Consider the following 14772-nt stretch of genomic DNA (forward strand, 5'->3'; position numbering starts at 1 on the left):
CTTAGATTGGAGCCTACTAGTTAGAATTTTGTCTGTTAACGCTAATGAATGTGGTACCTTCATCACCAACAGTGCAACAAGTTTTAAGTAGGGGTCATCAATTTTAAGTCAGCGATAATATAACACAATGTAATAGATAAGAGGGAAGAAACTATACCTTTTATATAGATTTAGATGCAGATATACATATTTAAGTTCTAAGGCTTGGCAGCAGTGAGTGAGATTGGGTGAGTGGGGAGGAGTCCACGTGCCTCAGTAAATCTCTAGGGGGGCCTGTGGGGCCAGAGGAGCGGGCTGGGCTCTGCAGTGATTATGATCAGTGGGGGGTATCCCTTAAAAACTGCCCTCGCTGTTCAAAGGCCCAGAAGCCAGAAGCTGCAAAATAACAGCCCAGCTGCTACCATTTTCTGAGAAGGTCCAGAGATTGGGTCAATAGTGTTTGCAAAATAAAGCACGTCTCCCTCAAACTAACGGAATCTCGCCAGGAGGGTCGTTAGTGTGATCTTGGGGAGGCCTCTGAGCCCACCTAACACCCAGATCCCTCTTTTTACTTTTTTAAAAATCTTCACCTGAGGATATTTTTTCCATTGCTTTTCGGGGGGGGGGGGAGACAGAGAAACATTCATGTGAGAAAGACATTGATAGGTTGCCTCCTGCATGCCCCCGACTGGGGGCTGGAGTGAACCCACAACCCAGGTACGTGCCCTTGACCGGGAATCAAACCCGAGACCCTTCAGTGTGTGTGCCGATGCTCCAGCCACTGAGCAACACCAGCCAGGGCTCAGTCCCCTCTTTTTAAAAGTGTGAGCTGGACTAGTCGATCTATATTCTCCCAAGAAGCTATAAAATTAGATGATTCTTGTGAAAGTAAATGCAAAAACCTTCTACACATCGTGAAGAGCAGACTCCCAGGAATGCCCAAGGCGCACGGCCCACGGGCCCGATGCCCTCCCGTGCTCGCCCCTCCAACCTCTCACCTGCTGTCGGAGAACTTCCATCTCCGCCTTCATCTCCTCGCGGCTGCTCTCCTCCGCCTCCCCCAGGCAGCCCTCGGGAACTGAAGAGCACCCGACCTTCAAGGCGTCCTGGAGAACCTGTGTGGTAAGACAAGCGCCTTGCTGACCTGGGAGTTACATGGTATGAATTCCTCTGTAATGGCCACAGTCATCTCAAAGGCACCACAAGGCAGAATTTTCTGTTTAATGCTACTTTCATGACCGAATGACTTTCTTCTTACTGATTTTCTAGCATATGTGTGTGTTTTCCCCAGAACCTGTATTTCCTTCATGACGATGCTTATGTTCTTCAATTCTCATTGTCATTCAGAAGGGCCTTGCGGGTGGAGCCCCCTCTACCTAGCCAACCACGAAAGGACAACGTATCTATATTCCTTCTCTATGTTCTTTCTCTAGATTCTCTGCTTCAGTCAAATATTTACTCTATCAGTAATGATCACAATTTAGGGATGTCAGAGTCACCTGGAGAGGTGGCAGACACGCCCATCCCTGGGCACTGCTTCCAGAGATCCTGAATCAGCAGGTCTGGGGGTAGGGCCTGAGAACCTGCTTTCCTCCAAAGCTGATGCTGCTGGCCCCAGGTGACATTTCGAGTAATGTTCTGCTGTATAACTATGTCCCCAGTAGGAGAGACGGAAACGCACAGAAGTGTGAGCCCGCACAGATTCACCACCCACCACTCTCAGCGGGCCCTGGCCTAGCCGCACATTAGTGTCGAGAAGACACCATGAACTCATGTCATGCAGGGCGGAGTAATGCTCTGCTTTCTTACATTCAGTGAAACTTGGTGTCTTCACCCTGGGTGAGGGGGTGAAGGAAGTAAGAGGCATTTAGGTTTGCCAACAAGATTATCATCTTTACTCACTAGCCCCAGATGCTCTTACATACACTGTACTTTGTCAGATCATGTCAATGACATCACCTCTGTTGTGACAGGACATACCTGTGGACGAAAAGGGGCCACATGCTAAGCCTGACAAGCTCAGGGCAGGCCTGCGTGGTGGCCTTGCAAACTCAGACACCTAAAATAACCACAAAGGATGGTCTGAAATTAAAACTTTTTAACTAAAAGCAGCCTATGGTGGTAATCACGCTCTAAGGCAGTATTTTTCCTTCGCAAAGGTTAATTTTCGCCTTAACTAAGCCTGTTGGTTGTCTTCTGCATCTGAGATAACATACCTGATTAACATGCCTTTGCAAAATAAAGTAATTTCCCCTTTTTCTGGGCCCTCCATGCACCAGGGCAGAGACCAGGAATCGTCTCCTTGTTATTGTTAACTTGTTACCTGTTGACTGTTAACTATCCTGTGCCCACCTGTGTAAAAGAAGTCTGTGTATCGTTTTACTTTCTATCCAATCCCAGAGGTTTCCCCTCTTTGCTCCCTCCCGTCTCCCTAGTCCATCACCCATGGGTTTCGTGTGACCCACGGAGGTCTCCCCCTTTGCTGTACCCTGTAAAGCGAGGTGCGGAACGGCCCCTCTCCGGAGCGTTCTCTCAGTCCCTTGAGGTTTTGGCTTCCAGGCAGTTGTCCGATAGTTTGGCTCAAATAAACTCACAGGAATTCTTCACAGGTTTGAGTGAGTCCTTACGTTAACATACCTCATCCTGGTGTGGTCTCAGGGCACACACACTGTGTGACTAGTTGCTTATGGTTATGAGTCCACTATACAAACAGGGAGGTTCAAGTTCAGAGCCGCAAAAATTCACTTCCTTTGTATTTCTTTAGCAGCTTCAGTGACGCCGTTTTAATGATACTATTAGGAACTTATTTCCCTGCCTTACTGTACAATGCGATCATAAAGGTAGGAACTGAAAAACAAATGTATGGTCTTGAATATGTGTGGCCAGGCTAGGAATTTCGTCATGGGATGTCTTAGAGTCTGAAAATACCATCCAGGCTGGTGTAAATGTAATTTTTCAGGAAATTGTAAGAGAAATAGAACTTTTTTTACTCCAAGAAGAATTTAAAAGAAACAACAAAAATTATTTACTAATTTATGTTTTTGCTAAAATTTGTTGCTTAGCTACATAGTTCTAGGAAATGTCATAATAGTTACAATTTTAAAAAAATGTGTAAGCAAGTAGTAGAGAACCTAGGATGGGGCGAGCCCAATGAGTCCAGACAATCAGATAGGCTGGGCCCGTGTCCTGCCCCTCTGAATAGACTGTTTTTGTGGGTCTTGTTATATTTGAATTTCCTGGTTTACCTTTCATGTTACTCAGAATTCTAGAAATTTTGCAAATGAGTCACAGATGAAAGGTGAGTCTAACAGACATTCCTCCCCTCTTGGGGTTTTCCAGCTTCCTTGAGCAGGGCCGGCAGCCTGTCCGAGAATCGCAGCACAGTTGCTGACTGTCAGCACAGGGACACTGAGCAGGCCTGCCCGCCTCGCAGCCCTGAGACTTCACACAAACCGAGTTTGCCCACAGGTGGCACTGGCTGTCTGGCCTCAGGTAGTTCCTTTCCCTTCAGTTAAACATCTGGCTTTTCTTCAAGAACAGGACCGAAAACAGAGCCCTCGGGTATTTCCTTCAAAGCAAATGAGTGGACCTGAGTACACACAGTGGTGTGAGATCTGAAAACCATACGTTAATTACCACTCTGCCACCCTGCACACTTCTGCTGAGTCAGGGGTCAGCGGGCATCTGGCTCGTGCAAGTGGGGTGGCCCCGAATTCCCTGCTGTGATGGGCAGGGTGCCCAATCGGCCACCCAGAGCAACATTTTGAGTAACATCTATTTATTACAGTGGTAAAAAAAGAAAAAAATCTACTGTGTAAATTAGAATAATACCTTATATTCCATTAGACTGTAATACATGTGCCAAATGAGGAAAGATCTGTTTTATAGCTCACCATTTTATATCTCTGTTTTCTTAAGTGATAGTTAAAGGCACAGATAGACATGTGGGGTGAGATAATTTCTGGCTGGAAGCACTCTTTTATTTTCCTCTCTACTTCAGTGATGTGTGACGCCTGTTGACGTGTGAATCTCATGCCTTCACAGGTCCAGAATGAGCTATTGAACATCTTCTGTGCTGGCTAATTAGGCTCATCCATCCATCCATCCATTCAATCACTCTTTCAAGGAACGTTTAAGAACATACCCTGGGCAGGGCCATGTTCTAGGCACCCAGGATTCAGCAGCGAACAAAACAGAAAAGACTTTGTGAGTCTGTTCCTCTCTCTAAGTATATATTAAAATTATCTTTTATAACTGCATTCTTAGGAGAGGAGTATATGAATATTAATATGAAAACATGTTTCCAACCTGAAAGTTCACTTTTCTTTTCTTCTGATTTTAAGAGGAATTAACATATTCACGAGCCCCTACGAGTATTGTGGGCCCTGGACGCTGTGCCCATTCTGTCTAACAGAGTTGGCCCTGCAAAAATCTACCCTCACTCTTGAGCTTCCAGTCAGGATTGAGAGTCCGGAAAGAAGTAAGATTGTAAACATGAGACATTAAACATAGATTAGGTATCAATAAATTCCAAGGAAAAATTAAAGCACAAATACTAGGGGTGGAGCATGTCATTTCAGTTGGGATAGCCAGAGAAATTCTCTTTGAGAAGGGGACATTTCTATAAAGACTTGAATTTTACTCAAATCAATTTTTCTCACTGAGATTTTGTGATTGTAATCACGAGACTTATAAAATTAGTGTTCATCTAACTTTTTAAAAATTTCTGATGACTTTAAATAAAGACACACAAAAATAAATGGGGCGCCCATGGACGTGAGAGGAAACCAGAGCTCCTGGCTGCTCTGATTTCTATCAGTTTCACATCCTGTGCCCACACCGAGAGATGAATTAGAGAACAGAAGGACACTTATCAGAAGTGGGAGGATTTAAAATATAATCTCAATGCGAGTTCCTCCCATTCCCTTGTGGAGAAATTCCAGTAGAAGATAAAAGGGAAGAAACACACATTTGCCCTGAATTTGCATCTCTGACCATTTTTCTCTCTCGGGTAGAGAAGTGCATGGTTTATGAGGTCTGTCTTCACTTCCCCATTTCCCCTTGAAGCCTGGGCCTGCAAACAGGTCGGATACGCATTGCATCTGTGAAGCACCCTGTCGGCCCTGCAGCCACATCCTCAACACTTTGCAGACCTTTAAATGACCACGCTGGACACCAGTTGACCACAGCGTAGCACGAGGTCTACACACAGGCATTTTCAAGGCCAGTCACCCTCCTGGCCTTGTTTTGGAAGACAATTTCTATTATGTTTGTCAAGAAACATCTAGTTCGAGAGATGCCTGCCTCGACCCACCCATGCACTGCAAGCGTTCCCGTGGGCCACGTAGGACATGGCCCTGGGAAAAGTGAACAGCGAAGGGTTTAATTTTTATCTCGATCTTTCCTCCAGAAAATGAAGCTCTTACCCCGTAAAACACACACACTCACACACACAAATGCACAGCCCCCGCCTTGTCAGCATCACCCAGAGCCCTGGGCGATGGTGTTAAAGAGCAGCCGGTTTCCTCAGGAAACTCCTGCGGTCCGCCGAGAAACGCGCGGCTGTGCACACACCTGCCTGCTCTATGCGGTTCTTCCCGCAACTAAGCGCCCGGACTTACTCTCTTCTAGAATCCCTCACTTCTGTTTCCTGACGATCCCTGGCAGGGACATGAACTGCCGAGCCCTCTGAGCCGTGCCGGGGGAGAGGTTCATAGAGGGCAGGGCCCGGAGCCCGCGCCCCCTTGGTCAGCAGCGGCTCCTGCCCGCGCCAGGCCCGGCCCGGCCCCCCGCCTCCCGCTGTACCTGATTGAGGCGCTTTATTTCGCATTCATAGTGCTCCTTCTTCCTGTTCTCCAGAGCATATTTTTCCTTCAAAAGCTTGTTTTCTTTCTGCAACTCTTGCAGCTCTTCCTTGAGGCTCTCGTTTTCCTTCTGAGGCAAAGAGCAAGGAAACAAGACTGTTACCGTCGGCAGGAGCCGCCGCTGCAGGCGGACACCTGGGTCACGACGGAGCGGACGCGTGCGTGCCACCGGGCACCCCGTCTGAGCCCTGTCCTCGGGAGGGGACGGGGGAGCTTGGAGGAAATCGTCCTTGTATCCTTAAGGCTGTGAGGTTTGGTGGCCTCAGGAAAAGCTATCCAAATCCCCAGCCTCACTTTCAGACGGGCCTGCAGAACAAGAGAGCTCCCGTGTCCCACGCACCAAGTGGCCAACGTTGGCATGTGGCCAACCTCTTCACAGCTCAGCTTTCCGGTCTTGAAAGTGGCAGAAATAACATTTTCTTCACAGGTGGGCTGAGAGTGTTAAATGAAATAAGGAGGTTGAGGGGCTTTTTAACCTTTACATCTTTCTAACTACAAAAATAACGCCTGTTTGTAAAGCTCTCTGTAAGCTGAAAGCAGCTGTACCAATACAAGGCACTGTCATACTATTGTTAAATATGAGTAAAAAACCCTGACTTTTCTCTGAGGCTGAAACGCCCTACAAAGACGTCACCAGCTCCATGACCCAGGGTCCAGCTGGCAAATCGCAACCTGCCTGTTTGTGTGACAGAGGAGGACAGGTAGGCATGCCCTTCCTTCTGAGTCTTGAGAAGTGGCCCCTGTCGGTGGCCCCGGGGACTTGCATAACTGTCCACCCTCACACATGTCACCACCCCCATGTCCTCAGCCAGGCCGCACCCACCTCCTCTCTCTGCTGCTGCTCCCGGGCCAGGTCCCTGGGCTCGTCACCATCCCTCTGGCTCAGTGGCTGTCCCTTCTCCAGGGCGCTGAGGCATCTCTCTGTGGCCTCCAGCTTCGTCTTCAGCTCTGCAAACTGAGGAGTCGGCACAGACATTTGCAGACTGGAGCTCACACCCCCCAGGTCTTCTCCCAGCCTGCGAACAGGGGACAGCCAGGCCCTGCTCCTGGGCATCCCCCAGCAGGGTCCCCTGCCCACCATCCTGACAAAGACCAGGATATTTATATGATGTAAAAAGGAGTGTCCCCTAAGGGAAAAATGAACACCCCGCAGCCTCCAGCCCTTCCCTCCTGTCCCCAAACCACACCACCTCCCGGGAAGCGGAGTTAGAGCCTAGTCAGGGACTCCTAGGCCTGGCATCAGCTCTCAGCTCTCCGGTGCGGCCGCAGGGGGTAGAGGGCCTGCCCACACCCGAGAAGAGCGGGCTCATCCAGCCCGCGGCTTGCCCTCAGCGTGCGCACCGCGCGGGGCACAGGCCTCACCCCGAGGCGGGGATCGCGCCGTTCCCCCCCCCCCCCCCCCCCCCCCCCGGGCACCACGCTCCCGCTCTCCCAGGAGCGCGTTCGTTACAAATGGGGGCTCTAGAGCTGCCCCAGGCTCGGTGTGACCAGGTGGCCTGACCACGGCCCGGGGGGTGGGAACGTGTCCTGCTCTTTCTAAACCTAGGACCTCCGGGCGCCAAAGCGCGATCCGGCCGCATTGCTCGCTGGAGGTCAGGTCTCTTCATTCCGAATATCTGGGGATTTCACTTTCTCTTTTCTCTCTTACAATGTGGAATGATTTTAAATTCTAAACTGACTTAGAACTATTCAGAAATATTTTCTCCAAAATAGTCTTTCTCAGCCAAGCTGCAGCTGCCTGAGAGAGAACAAGCTTTTGAGAGAAGAGGGGACGCCCCGCTGCCGCCGCCTGTTTGTGCCTGTGGAGAGTCGCGTGCGGCCCAGGCGAGGAATCGGAGCCAGCGTGTGCGAAGCGGGAGGAACTTGAAACTGCCCCTCACCTCGCAGGTAACCTGATGTGCCTGTGTCGCTAGGCGCCCCGAGGCCGGTGCCCTGTGTGCCCTGTGCGCCCTGCTACGCGGGCGTGAGGACTCCAGCCACTGCTCTAGGGGCGATGCCCAGGGTCGCCGTTTCTGCCACACTCAAGACCACTCACCGGCACTGGGCATCCGTCTGCGGTGCCGAGAGGCCAGTGGTGCACTCGGCACCCCTCACTCAGCAGCTGGCTCTGCACCGGGAAGCCCCAGAACCTTCGCGCTCGGCTCCCCCGGTGACTGACCTAAATCCCGAACGGCGACAGCGCCTACCTTCCTCTCATAGAGATCTTTCATGCTTCGAAATTGCTGATCCCATTGCTGGTTCACCTCCAGGAGCTGAAATCATTAACGTTTGGTAAATCAAAAGGGATTCTGCCCATTTGGAAATGTGGCCCAGATGAAATCACGTTTAGATGTTACTAAGATTTTGGAAGCCCTGGGTGAACAGTATTTCCGACAAACCATCGTCTTTGGTAAACCTTGACTAGTCCATGGAACAGGTTATTAGCACTTTTAGCTTTGCTTAGTTATGTGAATTTTTATCTTCTTTGGTTAATCCAACCAGAATCTGGTAAAAATTTGTAAGTATTGATGGTTTTCTGTAAGATCCATTAAAATATAAAAGGTCTTTTTTCAAACCTTTTTGTATTTTTCTATGTGCTTATGTTGATTATAATAATGAAATCTTTCTCCCAGCTTTTTAAAAGCAGAATTTATACTAACAAATTCCAAACCCCATTAACTGAGCATCATTCGCTTGCAATAATGGGCTTTTTAAAATTCACGCATGATTTGCAATACGGACCAACAAATGGATAATATCAAGTTTTTGAAAGAATAGATTTTCAAGGAATACTAGTTTTGTCATAAGACAATACTTAGAAATAATTTAGGTCGCAAGCAATTTGAAAGTTTTAAAACTATGTGATAAATAGAAGGAAGAGAGAAAAAAACACACACACTATGACCTGTGTTTTAGTTTTCCTGTAAGGGGAGTCTGCGACTTTCTACATTAAGAGAAATTCTGACGCTGGCAACAGACATCGGAAGATAGCGCAATGACAAAAAAGTAGAAAGACTTTCTCCTAATTACAAAACAAACTATCTAATCCGGAGTGGCAGGTCATTCTTATGCTGGAAATAGATGCAGGTATTTATTATAAGACTGTAACAGTATGTACCTGCTCTGTTGGCATTGCAGGGGTTACCTTTTCTGTGCTGTGATAACATGGCTCTGGTATAGTTCAGGAATTTCCCAGAAGGGCGCAGACTTTTACACAGTATCAAAGGGGAGTAGAAGGCACCAGAGGAGACGATAGGAAGGGTGCAATATATAGAACAGTTGAGAGGAGCAGTTACAAAACTGACAACACACACAGCGCTAAACTCGCTACGCCTCTCATTCATCCACTGTCGAGAGGGATAGAGAAGCTCTAACATTCATTAAACTCAGAGAGGCAGAGCTTGAAAAAATAGTATCGGTCACATTCCCGTTGACATCTTAGAAACAAACATTTTTTACGGTGACGCTCCTTAACCCCCAGCGGCCGTTGCCCAACTCGTGAAGTCACAGCGCCTACGTCAACTATGCTTAAAGCCTCTGACAGCCTGAGTTTCAAGGTGTGTCAAGTCCCAAGGCACACGGGGCACAGGTGATAAGCTCACCTGGCCCATGGGGAGGAAACGCCTAAGTGTTGAGGAAATTAAGATCATCGTTCTGGGATTTATGACTGTCATTCATCTGCACAAACACAGAGAGACAACATAGGAGATAAGTAGTGACTAAGAAATAGCATTTGCTCTCAGGTTAATGAAGTCCGGACCCCAGAGATAGTGCCTGTGACCCAAAAACAAAAATTAAAGGTGTCTCTGGGTGATTACACTCTCTGCCTTATTCTCAGCCTCAATCCATGGCACATGTTGATTTAACTCATGTTTCAAAATTACCTCTTTCCTCTGTTTTTCCAAGCACCTTATCTTTTGTTCAAGAGAATTTGTTGAGTTCTTTCCTCTTGAGGCGTTGGCACACTTGAAAGAAAAAGGAAAAAAAAGAGTAAAACAAGATAAACTATAAAATAAACAGGAGAAATACCGTCCCTCACAAACTCCATGCATCTGGCAAACTCTCACGCTGGAACTTACAAAACGCTGTCTTATTCCAGCAGTAGCGATCCTCACACCACTGCCCTTCACAGAGGCCTGCTCATGAGTAAGCTTTATATTTCACTCCAGACTCCTTTATATAAATTAATTACCAAATAATTATCTAATAAATTATAAAGTATCTATGTAATAGGCAAACAAGAAATTAGGATTTTAGGAGCTTGGATGTCAATTCTTCTTTAAAAAAGGAAAATTCAGAGCATAATGCCCATAGAAATCTGGTAAATCCCATGGGAACATGTTAGGCAATTACATAGTAAACGTTCCTAAAGAGTCATTTTTGTAGGTGTGACCAGGATCTGAAGAGCGGCCCTGGTGAAAGTCAGAGGAGTGACAGAACCAGCAAGAAAAAAAGACCAACACGTACAGTTAAGAGGCAGAAAATTGATTCTAGAATTATAACAAGTCAGCTATCTGGTATAGAGGTGGGATGGGCACAGAATGCCGGGTATTGTGTCGTTGTAACCAGCCCTTTTTCTCTAACTCAGCAGTTTTGCTACTGTCTCATCTGAGCCACACGGCGATACAATGAATTGGGTGATAGTCCCTAAATCTGCGGTTGGGTTTCAGGCTCAGTGGTTACTGTGGACCATAAAATTGCTTAAAGATACCCACGGACAATGAAGAAACACGTTCGGAACACGCTGGCCCTCAGCAGAGCCGCCCACAGGAAGCGGTCTTTTGCAATCGCCCTGGGGTTTCAAGGACTTTCATTAGAAACGACTTACAAGACCGCCTTCCTTTCCTTTCTCTATTTCCCCGAGTTTCACTCAGCGTTTTAGGGCTTGATGCTACTTTGCATCTCCAGGGATGCTGGTCTTCATTTTCTTAGCTTCCGCCTCTTCGGATCCATGTACAATTCAAACCGCCTTTTCAAAGCGACGTCCTCCCGTGGTCAAGTTGGGAACGAGCGTCCTTGCTTCTGACCTCGCGCTGCCTGGCTGAGTGCCGGAGGTGACATCACACCCAGGTGGCGGGTATGCTGGGTCCTGCACCTGGCCTTTCCCTTTCTGGGAAGCTTCCAAGAGACTGGCCTCACTCCAGAGGAGAGCAGACTAAATATTGGGCATCTTTGATCTGGAAGAAGCCGTGAGTCAGCCCCGCTCAGTGCGTCGAGCCCGCAGCGAGGGGACGCCTGACCGGTGGGTCTCACACAAGGGCGCACCCACCACGCGGGAGCCGGCGAACCACAGGGCATCCCGGGCACTGCCCGGCGTTTCTGAAACGGAGCCAGAGCGCCTCTATTTTCTTTCCACGCCTCTGTCGCTATGGTATCACACAGAGCAGCTTCGCTGCCCTAAAATCCCTCTGTGCCACCTACCCTCCTACCTCACTTGTTAATAAATTCCCCAGGTCATCATGATTCATGCTAAAGTTCAAGGGTCCCCCATGTTTACACCGTGCCCGGGGGCATGGATTTGGGGTATTTAAAGAATCTCTTCTCTATTTGTGATATAGAACCAAAAATAATCTGGGATCAGCAAGCATTTGTATGACCCTGCCTTCTGGGAATCCGCATTAGGAGTAATCAGAGGGGGGGCATTCTTTTTTTTTGCCATATTATAATTCCCTCTGAAAAAAAATACAAACTATGTTGAGCCTTAATTTTTATTTTATAAGTAAGAGTTATTGAAAATCGAGATACAATTGTGGGAGGGAGAGGAAGAAGAGAGGGGCGGAGAGAGACAGAGAGAGAGAGAAACAGTAACAGGAATGGCTTGTGAGCCTTAAACATGTCACCAGAAGTGTCTCTGGAGATTAATATTTTACCAGGGTTCCTACGTCTCAGGTGTGTGTTAAAATGAAGCAAATTCTGTTATACAACATTTGGGAGGATCTTTTCATTTATGTTCGCTTTGCTTTCCAGTTGCTATTGAAGGCAACTGATATTGCAAGAAGCACACAGATTTTTAGTCATTGGTCCTACTAAGGGCCCAGTTATGTAATAATCATTCCCTATAAAATGTAACCTGTCTTCAGAGCATCTGGGCACTTCCCTCTCATTTACCATGACACCAAGACCACCTTCGAAGATAGGCGAGTCCTGACACTGCTAAATTAGATACCCAGATGAGCAAGTGAGTCTCACCGAGTTTCCTATTGTGTCTTGGTTATCTCTTCAAAAAACTTCAAGAAAGCACATTCATTCATTCATTCATTATCTGTTGTAGTAACCAGCAACCAAACAAAGACTATGGTACTAATTCCAAATATATAGTTTTAGTACCATAGTCTTTGTTTGGTTACTGGTTTCTACAACAGACACTGAAAACACATATATATATAAATATATATATACTTATATATATATATTTATATATATATAAATATATATATTTTACTATGGTTACTTTATTGCTATAATACATTTTATTTCCAACCACATTAATATAATATCCTTTTTAAATTTTACATTGACTCAAATTCTTCTAAATCAAGAGCAAAATATGAAACCCACAGAATTGGGAAGCTGAGAGAACTGGGTTTAATCTCTCGCTTTGTGAAAGAAGACACGTAGCTCCGAGGTGTCAGGGGAAACGCAACGGTCTCCCAGATACTGTTTCCTTATTGAATAGCATTGTTGAAAAACGCAGAGCAGGTGTCAGCTAAAGAACGCGCACTGGCCGCTTCCACTCTCCTCGCCGCTTGGCCAGCGGGCACCGCCGGGCGCTCGCCGCCCGGGAGCGGGCTCTTACCTCCGCGGGCTCCGAGGCCCCGTCTGCAGCTCTCATTCTACTCGCGCCCTGCGCAGGATGTGCCGTGGGAGCTGCTTCTCCTGGTGGCTTGGACAGCAGAAAGAAAAAAAAAACAAAGAGGGAAGAAGATGTCTCTTAGGGTGTCTTTTCCAGGGAGACCGAGTATACAGAATTTCAACAAGCTCACAGACGCAGCGAGCGCGAGGTGGGAAGTAATGGCAATCGCTTCTCCAACAGAAGTGAACGGAAGCGCCCCTGGACTTGAATTTCGCAGAATGAGGTTATAAGCACAGCAACCGTGACTTCTCTCCTAAGCAGGGGTTTCCCGGGATGTCTCAAGCCTGCAGGCTGTGACTCAGAGCGAGGCGGGTGGATGTATGTAAATCCCGCTCTTCCTTTACTGGCAGTGTCTTCCGGGGGAGAGGAAGTCCCTGCAGAAAGCCCAGGCAAACGAGGTCGAGGCTCCGTGGCCCCACTGCCACAACTGCATTGTTTCCCAGAGAATTAGGTAACTGTTGACTTTTCACGGCTCACTCACTGGCTTCCCTGAAGGCAGGGTTTTCTGGCGGGGCCTCACAAATGTGAGCTGAGCTGTGTGGAACCGGGTGAGTCATCTCTCATTCTGTAAGTGCTACGAATTTTATGGAACTAAGAGAACAATTCATTACAGAGGACACTGACATTGTTTGAGGGGGAAACATCAGAATGTAGTATTTTATACCGTGGTCCCAGAACACTTGTGTCAACTTACTGTAGTTTGCAGGAGGTTTTCCCTCATGATCTCCGAGTGCGTCCTAAGTTCACGTGACTGTCCGGACCCCCAGAGCATTTTCCCGAGGCTCTGTCCCTGAAAAGAACATCCAGACCTAGAATCCGTCCCCAGTTAGTGAGACGTCCTCCCGCAACTTGCACCAAAGTTATTTTTTACTGATTGAGTTGAGAGAGAGAGAGAGGAAGGGAGAGAGGGAGAGACACATCCATTGGTTGTTCACTTATCCATGGAGTCACTGGTTGCTTCTTGCACGTGCCCTGACCCAGGATCGAACCCGAAACCTTGGCGTGTCTGGATGACGCTCGAACCAGCTGAGCTACCCAGCCAGGGCTGTACTAAAGTTATTAAAAGCCAATTACTTTTGGTGCTGTTTCTTAGTTAAAATCAGAAAAGCAAAATAGAATCCGAAGGGAAGACAAGGTCCTTAAGCAGTTCAACTCTGGGGATCTTCTTCAGGTTTGGACACTTGTCCCCCTGCCCCCAGGCTGCGCCCTCGCTTCCAAGCTGCCTGGGCACGGGCTTGTCTGTCAGTGACATGCATCCCGAGCCTCCCGTCACTTCCTTTTGTATTTGAAGGCATAAGTTACGGGGTCACAAATTCACCTCATGCGTTAAGGTCTGGGCGCAGTCAGTCCCTGCCGCTCAGGTTGAGCCCGTTTGTTACCCTCAGGCGTCACCTGCCCTCTGCCTCCACGCCCTTCTGGCCCGCCCGCCGGCCCGGCCGGGGAGGGAGAGGGAAGCGCGCTCATCAGTAACGGTTTTCCCTTTCCTCAAAGCGATGGGTCGGCCTCTCCTTTTCTCCTGGAGCCTCTCCCCCTTTCCGTATCCTTGGCAAAGGTAGTTGAGCAAAAAGGGAACGTTGTCTCAGGCCCATCCATCGCCTCGCGCCTCTTTTATTCAACCCTGTTCTTTCCATCTCAGAAAGTCCTAGAGAAAGTCGCTCCCTGCTCCTGGAAAGGGCGTCACCCGACTGTTCCTCCGCTTGCTTCATTCCGTGGGGAACGAGAGGCGCCCCCACAGTCCCTCTGTCTCCGGCTCACCCCTGTCTTACCGGGGAGACATTTCCCTTCCGAGTTTTGGGTGCTGTCAGCACCCCAGGGAGGCGAGAAGTGCGGCTTAGTTTCGGGCGCGGATTTCCCTCCGCGGCGCAAGCGGCAGAGGTTCCCGCTGGGCGCTCGCTTAAGGAGTCAGTCACTGATCAGAAGGTACCTTCCCATGGCAGTGAGGCGGTGCCAGGAGCCTGGTGGGGTGAAGAGAGACCGCCAGGGCGCCTCCTGGGGACTTTATTCTCAGGAGAAGCGAAGGCTCAGGGGCTTGAGCCGAGGCCGGTGCCCTGAGCCCGGGAAGGAGGGCCTGCTCCCCGCAGTGTCCTTCCTGATTCC

The 14772-nt window shown here is 48.4% G+C and overlaps 1 protein-coding gene across 1 annotated transcript in view; it reads right to left on the bottom strand.

The window, feature by feature from the left end:
• TNIP3 (TNFAIP3 interacting protein 3) overlaps positions 1 to 12654 on the bottom strand; it is a 35327-nt gene extending 22673 nt beyond the window's left edge. The window contains exons 1-6 of the mRNA XM_087815873.1: positions 12619 to 12654; positions 9707 to 9787; positions 8030 to 8095; positions 6667 to 6798; positions 5785 to 5913; positions 978 to 1094 (exon numbers count right to left, since the gene is read on the bottom strand). Of these exons, the coding sequence (XP_087671999.1) occupies positions 978 to 1094; positions 5785 to 5913; positions 6667 to 6798; positions 8030 to 8095; positions 9707 to 9787; positions 12619 to 12654 (561 nt within the window). The remainder of the gene's footprint in view (positions 1 to 977; positions 1095 to 5784; positions 5914 to 6666; positions 6799 to 8029; positions 8096 to 9706; positions 9788 to 12618) is intronic.
• Between the last annotated feature and the right edge of the window lie 2118 nt (positions 12655 to 14772).

This window comes from Miniopterus natalensis, chromosome 4 (genome assembly GCF_054644295.1).
Source record: "Miniopterus natalensis isolate mMinNat1 chromosome 4, mMinNat1.hap1, whole genome shotgun sequence".
Classification (NCBI taxonomy): Eukaryota; Metazoa; Chordata; class Mammalia; order Chiroptera; family Miniopteridae; genus Miniopterus; species Miniopterus natalensis.